Here is an 8,923-nt window from a genome sequence, read left to right on the forward strand (position 1 = left end):
ATAAAAAATAAAAAAAGAAAAGGAAAAAGAAGAATATATATATATATATATATATATATATATATATATATTCTTTCTTCTTCTTTTTTTTTTCTTTTTTTTAATCATGGTTAGAAATTATCCTAATAATAAATTACTCCACCCCAATCTCGGGGTCTTGAACTTGAGAGGGTACCGCTGCATGAAGGATGTCTCTTGGCACCATTAAATTAATTGTTTTTAATCAAAGATATGTAAGGAGCTAGAGGATGTCATGGCACCAGTAAATTAATTATATCTATTCAAACATATGTATCTCTCTCTCTCTCTCTCTTCTCATTATGTATATAAAAGTAACTTTAATTACAATTTAGGCTAAAATACACCATTAGTCCTTAAAATTTATCATGCAAGTGTTTTTGGACCCTTCAGATTTTAAGTTTTGAATGAGTACTATTATTTTTATTATTATTATTATTTTTTTGGATACAAGTCTAAAGGAACAATGATGTGCATGAAATACATACAATAAATTATTCTCATATTTGCATATTTAGCATTACTTTCTTGTGATTTTTTGATTGATTATCTTCTTCTTCTTCTTCTTCTTTTTTTTTTTTTTTTTTTTTTTTTTTTTTTTTTAAAGGTATTAAAGAGTTTACATGCCAGTAGACTTTATTTGAGGTAGAATAATGGTCCATTAAGTCGAGCCAATTTGAGAGATCCAACCCAGGCGTGAAGTGAAGCAAGCAAAAATAAAAGAAAAGAATAAAAGCAGTCCAAGGGAATGACTTACACAAGCACAGGCTGGCAAGTCCAACAAGGAGTGAAGAAGAGAAAAAGGAAAAATAAAGAGTGAGGCCAATGTTAATCTAACGTGGTGAATACAAGTAGACAGAAGAAAACAAAATCTTGTTTGCGTGGGAGATGTACAGATGGGCTTTGGTACTTTGGCGTGGGCCTCTCGATTTGTTCACTAAAACATCTACTTAGGAGCAATTACTTTTGGGTTACATTGGTTTTAATAATGAGCTTTTAGGTCTCAGCCGCATATGTGAATGAAAGTATAAATAGAGGGAAATAGAAAATATTGGGGACTAGCTAGAAGAGAACTGAAACGCAGGGTAGAAGAGAGCTGAAACAAAGGACGATGGAGGGCTGGAGCGAAAAAGAGGAAATAGGAGCAAGAGGCAATGCTGCCAATGGCTTCCTGCTTTTCTCTAGCACTGTCACTTATCTCTTTCACTCTAGCTTTATTTTATTTGTCAAGTTTAATGCTTAGTATTTTGTTTGTGTGTTTTTTTGTCATCTACTGAGTAACTAAATTTTCAATTGAGGTTGATGAAATCTTGTTAAAGATTGTCAGTGTTATTTATGTGATTTGATTTTTCTTATAATAGTTGTTCTTTAATGATTTAAATTGTTCTTACTTCATTACAATTAACTAAGATAGAATTCTTAATATGAGTTCAATCATTTTTTTCTTATGATTTTGGATTTATCTTAATTAATCAAATGCTTGATTTTATAATTTTTTTTATTTTAAAATTGGATATCTTTTGTAATTTGTTTGGCTACAGATACAATTGATGATTTGATTTTATACCTAAGAAGTGAAGAAGAGCATACTTTAGATTATTAAATAGAGATTTTAATGAAAATATTTTCCATGATAGCAAGATTGATTTTTAGATTATCATGCGGTGGGTTGGGAAAAATTAATGTTCATAAATATATGCTGATATGACTTACAAGGCGGATTCCAAAATCTTAGGTCATTTCTCTTATTTGTTTACATCTTTTTACTACTTTATATCACATTTTTGCTTTGTTTAATTATTTGCTTAGTTTATTTTAAATTAAAAAAAAATTAATTTTTATTAAACTAGATTAGGATTGATTTGGTTAAGGTTTAATTAATTTTCCTACATTCATTCAAGTTTGTGTTGGTTCGACTTTGTTCTTATCAAACTATACTTCGATACGGTTCATATGCTTGCAAGTACTTTAAAATTTCACAACAAACAATAATAATGTGACTTTTTTAAGTGATGTGGCATCAGTATTACCAAATCAAAATACTTGATGACCTAATACGTATTCAAACCAAGTCCTTTTAGAAACAGGGTCTTCCCAATTTAGAAAAAAATAAATTTAATATAATAGTCCTAAATTGAACAATCATGGCAACCGAGGGTCATTGCGTGCAAATGAGACTAAAAGGCCTGTAATAGATGCTAGCTACAATGCCATAGAGTTAGATTTTTAAATAAAGAGAGGGATTCTTTTTAGGATTTTATTTGTTGAGTGTTGTGGGGTCTATGATACTTTATAGACCAATACTGTATTTTCATATTTTGTCTAATATTTTACTTAACCAATGACTTTGACCTAATAAAGGGAAATTGTTGTGGGATTTTGCATGCTAACAAAACTCCAAGCCTCTTTCTCAATTTTAGATCTAACTAAATGGCTAAAGAATAAAATGTCAAAGTAATGCTTATAACTGTTTGGTTATTTTTATGCTTCTTCCTACCAAAAAAAAATAAAATTGTGAAGATAAAACTATCAATTGTGTAGAACAATTGCCTTGATGAGACTACCAATAGAGTATATATTAATACAAGAAGCGTATAGAAAAGACCCTCATAAACTCTAGTCAAAATCAACTCATGCCAAGTATGTAAAAACTAAGCAACTATTCCAAACGAACCATGTGGATCAACTTTTCCCAATGGATATGTCAGTGTAATGATGACTACGTGGCACAATCTAATCCATTGAAGATTGAACCATGCACAATTTTTTTTCCAATCCAACATACACAGAGAATAACTTTGTGTGAGATGTCTGCCATTTATCCTAAAAATAAAAAAATAAAAAAATAAAACAAAAAATAAAAACCTTTGTGTGAGATTGGATGACAAGATTTGGGCACATAGATTTGGATTTGACAAATCCATGATAGAATTTGAAATAACTTCTAAGTCCATAGATTTTTAGAAATCCATAAGATTTGTTTCAATATTTAGATTTGAAATTTAGGCATTTTAAATTGATCACTTTAAAATTCAAATTTAAATACAAATTCAAATTCAAATATCTAAACACAATTTTGATATTTTTTTTTTCACATCAATTATGTCTGGGTAATATATATATATAATATGACGCCTAATGCATCATACATGCTTGAAATTATAAAAAATATTAAGTCCCTCTTTCAGTCTTTCTCCTCATTCTTTTCAGTCAATAGACTCAACAAAATAAGACCCTCTTTCTCTTTTTTGTGACCTTTTGGATTAGAATTACTTCCTTTGACCACTTGATTTTTTTTTCCTTGTCCATTGCTTACTCAAGTTTCCCTATTCCTATAGAGAGTAAAAGTCTTGCTCTGTTTATTTAGCAACCAGCTAACATTTTATTTAGGGGGTAAAAGTGTAAATTTCACATAAAATATAGGAATATGCTTGAAGAATTTTCTTTGGACCTGTTAAGATGTAGACATGTGTCAAATCCAGTACTCTTGTGCACCCGTTGAGATATTGATACATACCCAAAAGAAATTGGACTAGTAATCATTTATGAAATAGAAGTTGATGATCTAAATTATCAAACATATTACCTACACAACCAAAATGCAAAAAAGAAAACAAAGAATGAATTGAACAAAAATTAAAATAATCTTCTACATCTTATCTCTAATACCAATATAAATTTCAAATGAATCAAAACCCTACAATTCATAAATGTAAACTCAGAAATCAAAACGGAAAAGAATATAGGCAAATTATGAAATAGGTCAACTACAAAGAAAAAAAGTACAACAACCAAAAACTCAAACAGAAAAACCAAGATAAAAAATATTTAACTTAAGATTTCACAAAACACATGCATACCTCAAATTTAGAGCTAAACCAGCTTTCCAATCTAAAACTTCAATTTTTTTCCAGCCCAAATTTCCTTTTCAAATGAACTACTCTCAACGCAATTAGCAATGCTATCCTATCTTTGATGTCATCATAGAAACGAAAGTAACAGTGTCTCCATGACTTCTTTAATAGTAGGGTGCCACAAATACTCCAAAATCCTACAACAAACCCGAGTCCGATGCTAGCATAGAACCATATCCTTTCATAATCATCTCCACCTTGTTTGCCATCAACACCAGTAATACTTGGGCCATCAGATGTTTCATCTCCTGGGCACTTGGTTGGAAGAGGAGACCCACACAACGAAGGGTTTCCCTTGTATATGGTTGCATCAATTAGTGTTTGGAGTTGATAACCAGATGGGATTCTTCCTATCAAGTTGTTAAATGATAGGTTCAAGTGTACTAAGGAAGTCAAAGAAGACAAGCTTCCAGGAATAGGTCCAAAAAGTCTATTGTTTGAGAGATCAAGTGTTTCCAACCATCGCATGTTTCCTATATTCTTGGGAATGCTTCCATTTAAATGATTCATTGACAAGTTTAGCGTACCCAATCTTGTGAGGCTTGTTATTTGAATAGGAATTCCTCCAGTCAAACGATTCTCGGAAAGATCAATGCAGGTAACAAGTTGGAGAGTGCGATCATATTCATACTCTCTTCCTTTTGTCACTATGTATGCTTTCTCTGTATAGTTCTCAATAGGTTCATACCCAACAATGTTGTGATCAACCATTGCAGTAAAATTGTTTAAACAATCTGGAATGCTCCCAAACAGAATATTTTGTGCAAGATCTAGGATGCGAAGTTTATGAAGATTGCACCATTTTTGAGGGATGGTTCCATTGAATAGATTTGATCGTAGGCGTAGCATGAAGATTTCTGATTCTATCCATGACGGAAGATCCCCTGAGAGACGATTCCCCCCAAAATCCATGCTCACAATAGAACAATTTTGTAGGGAAGAAGGAATTTCTCCACTAAGATTGTTGTTGCTCAACACTAATATAGAAAGGTTTCCTAAGAAACCCATTGAGCTTGGAATTTTTCCACATATGTTGTTGTATGAAATATCTACAACGCGCAAGTCCATTTGTGACTTGTTCCAATGATAAGGGAGCTCCCCTGAAAGATTATTTTTCCTGAGGACAAGAATATTAAGATGTTTTATTTTTGATATGGACAGAGGAATTTTACCATAGAGGAGGTTCTCCGAAAGATCTAAATATTGCAAGCTTGGCATTAGATCACTAATATTTGATGGGATAGGGCCTGAAAAAAAATTACTTTGCAGAAATAGCTTAGTCAGTTTTGGAAATACGAATTGGTGCTGCAAGTTCCCTTCTATCTGATTGTTGGATAGATCCAAGTAGGTGAGTTGAGAAGATATCGTAGAGAACCATTCCTCAAGTATAGTGCCTTCAATTCCAACGTTTCTTAGGGTGACATAGGTGAGCTTACTTTGAACTTGAAGCCATACAGGAAATTTGGGGCCAATAATGTGACAGCTTTCTAGATGAAGAATTTTGAGCTTGAAAGGAGGACGCCAGTCGTATTTCACATTGAAAACTAGAGGTTGACTTTTATTATTAGTTGTTAGTGCAAACTCTTCTAGGCTTGTGAGATTCTTCAATTGAGCTTCTGTTATGACACTTTTCCAAAAGTTTTCTAAGAGATACAACTTGACTAGCTTTGAGAGTTGCCCAAAACTTTCTGGAATGGTTCCATTCATCTCATTATATGAGAGGTCCAACTCCTCCAAGGATGACAAATTACTAATAGAAGCTGGAATTGAACCAGAAAAATGGTTACCACCAAGATAAAGGTATTTCAGGCTTCCAAGTAGTCTCCCAAATGAATCAAGGATTTTTCCTCCTTGATTGCTAAAACTCAAATCAAGTTGTGTGAGGCTTGTAAGATTAAACAGCCACTTAGGTATGGAGGTGTTAAATGGGTTGTATGATAAATCAAGTATTTGAAGAGAGGTGAAATTAAGGAAAGTAAGGGAAGATGGAAGGTGTTCAAGCTCACATGAATATAAAGTTAACTCCAGAAGGGAAGGAAGCATGTTAATTGCATGCAGCCAATCTGCTTTGGTATGATTGATCTTCACTCCCCCCAAATATAGGTACTCTAAAGAAGAGAGACTTGAGACCCAATTCAAATTTTTGGTAGACAAATTGTAGTTTCCTTCAAGGTCAAGATGCGTCAGCCACGACAGATTGCCGAGATAAGGACTAATCTTCCCTGAAAGAGATACATTAACATTCCCTGAAAAAGATACATGTAAGAGAGATTTAGATACATCATGTTCTTTAGCGTGCCAAAAAAAAAAAAATTCAGGTATTTGAATATATTTAAATATTTGAATTGAATCCATTGGCGACTACACATTTACAAGCCACAGGACCACCTAACTTGCAAAAAAATTTATATATATATATATATATATATTTGCCAAAAAACAATTATATGCTAAACTAATCTATTGTGATCACCCTAATAAAAATGTTGAACATCCTAATTTGAGAATTACAAAAATTTGGCTTCAACAAAAATAAAAGTAATATTATATTTAAAATATTTTCACAATAATTTTACAGCAAATCCAATGTAATTAACTATTATTGATTCTAATTTGGCATAATATTGTTATTATTTTTTTACCCACCAATAACAACTTTTTGCATAAAATTTATTGTAAAAATATTTTGGACATAGAATTAGTCCAAAATTAATTCTGTCCCCAAACATAATCCTTAATTCATTTTTGTTTAAGGGCTTAAATAACAATAATAAATATGAGACCAAATAACAACAAACAAAAACAAAACAAGACCAAACAACAAGTGTACAAATTATTTAATAAAAAGCCTATTATAAAACAAAAAAATAAAAATTGCCAATTATTCAAATTTGTAACTCGTTCAACCAATTAAATAAAAATAATTTCTAATTCTATTTTTCCTTAAACAAATGGTATCAAGAAAAATATTGTAATTGTGAATTCTCCTTGATGGTGAGAATAGTTATGCTCTTTTTGGCTTTGCAATCACAACAATTTTACTCTTCCTAGCGACTTGACTCATAGCTGTAGAAAGAAATTGTAATATTTTTAATGTGTATAATTTAAATTTTTTAGTGATCATCTAAAAAGATTCCTAGAGCCACCACTGAGTAAATCAAAGAAGAAATTATCTTACCAAGCAATGACCTCCGATGAGCCCTACCCACGTCTACACAAGCTTCACACGAGCGGTTCGCATATTGTGAATCTCTTTGGATATAATCAAAGTGCCTGTGGCATCCAGGTGGGTTTCTAAGGTTGAGCTTGGTAACATGACCTGATTCGTCGTCGCACTCTATGCCATTCCATTGGCAGCAACCTTCACCGACCCATGAAGAAAGCTTACCTGGAATATCATTTACGCCAGCCTTGAAGCTGACAAGTGCTTCTCTTTCACTTTGGATGCATTTCATTGTCACATTATTATTAGTCTGACTCGGATTTTCAGTGCATGAACCGAGTTCGAATATCCCCAAGGACAAAAGAAGAAATACAACAACAGTATGATTATAATAATCAATCAACATGGAACAGTTCGATAATGACAATGCTAATGATGAGTATTGTGGATTTTATGAAGCGAAAGCTATGCATTAATGATGAATATATATCACTTAAGTGTGAACTAACTTTAGACAAGGTTATGAAACCCGGACCGGACCGTACGGTCCGACCGGAAAAACCTCAAACCGCTTAGTTTTGCGGTTCTTTTAGCATCAAGAACCGTTCTAAAGGACAAAAGTAGGGACCCGTATGAACCGCGGTCGGACCTCACGGTTCTCAGAACCGTGATCGAACCGTTTCTCACGGTTCCTGCTTCCCTTTGAATTTGCAGCTTAAAAAAAAAACACACACACACACAGAGAAAAACAGAAGAAAAAAAACATAACTGCTGGAAGTACATCATGTTTTTATAAACACTGCCACAACCATCTCCAGAAAAAAAACAACATGTCTTCATGTTTCTTTTTCTTCTCTCTTCAGAGTACATCACGTAGCTCCCTCTCTTCAAAAACTCTTCTCTTGGGCGAATCAAGCTTTAAATTCCAGCTTTGTTCTCCCCCGGTAATGTGTGTGTGACACGGTGAGAGTATAAGAGAAAGAGGATGAGACAGAGAGAGCTAGAGATGAAGAAAGAAAAATAAAACAAAGAAGACGCTGTGGACAGTAGAGGAAGAGTCTAGAAAAATAAAACCATGATGAGACTTGAGAGGAGTGGGTCAGTGGGGATGGGGATACGTGTGTGGATGAAAAAAAACAAGAGAAAAAAAAAGAAGGAAAAGAAACGTATGGACGGAAAGAAAGTAAAAAGAATAAAAAATCACAATTAAATGGTACTATAATATTTTCACAATATTTCATAATAAATATTAAGTAATAGGTTGTTATTAGTTAATATTGATGAGTAAAAAAATAATTTTAATGGTGAATTTAAATTGGAATTAGTAATAATTTTTTATATAAATTTTATTGTGAAAATATTGCTAAAAATGTTATAGACTTTTTCACTGCATCTGGAGAGTTCTTTGTTGCTGCGTGCTTCAATTATTTGCTGCCACAATATAATGCTTGCCTACTGTCAAGCACTTCTCCTTGGGTTTTGTTATTTATTTAACTTTAACATAAATGCATGGAGTCAGATCTAACTTTTGATATTTTTTTTCTTAATTCTTGATAAATGGTGAACAGTGACTATTCAAATGGGCTTAAAAAAAAAAATATCCACAGTCAAATGGGCTTGGTCATGAGTAAATAAACTAATTTACCTCTTAACTATTTTATTGGGTTTCATAAAATAAAAATTATTGGGTGCTAAAGTATGCTTTGTCATGACTTAAAAATAATTTAAAAACTCAATAGCTATTTATGTTTTTTTAGAATTTAATAATTTTTATTTGTATTATGAAAGTTATGTTATAAAAAATACTATCTATACTTATTTTGGACTA

The 8,923-nt window shown here is 32.2% G+C and overlaps 1 protein-coding gene across 1 annotated transcript; it reads right to left on the bottom strand.

The window, feature by feature from the left end:
- Nucleotides 1-3,917: 3,917 nt before the first annotated feature.
- LOC115990211 (receptor-like protein EIX2) lies at nucleotides 3,918-7,387 on the bottom strand. Its single transcript, XM_031114058.1, has 2 exons — nucleotides 7,111-7,387; nucleotides 3,918-6,178 (listed from the first exon to the last, which is right to left on the bottom strand). The coding sequence occupies exons 1-2, from the start codon at nucleotides 7,385-7,387 to the stop codon at nucleotides 3,918-3,920; spliced, it is 2,538 nt and encodes an 845-aa protein (XP_030969918.1).
- Nucleotides 7,388-8,923: the final 1,536 nt, after the last annotated feature.

The sequence above is a fragment of the Quercus lobata genome, chromosome 5 (assembly GCF_001633185.2).
Source record: "Quercus lobata isolate SW786 chromosome 5, ValleyOak3.0 Primary Assembly, whole genome shotgun sequence".
NCBI classification, from domain to species: Eukaryota; Viridiplantae; Streptophyta; class Magnoliopsida; order Fagales; family Fagaceae; genus Quercus; species Quercus lobata.

Excerpts from the sequence above, each read along its gene's own strand:
- LOC115990211 (XM_031114058.1), bottom strand. The coding sequence starts at position 7,387 with ATGAAATGCATCCAAAGTGAAAGAGAAGCACTTGTCAGCTTCAAGGCT. Across the intron at positions 6,179-7,110 it reads TCATCGGAGGTCATTGCTTG|GGAATGTTAATGTATCTCTT; the intron begins GTAAGATAATTT and ends TATCTTTTTCAG.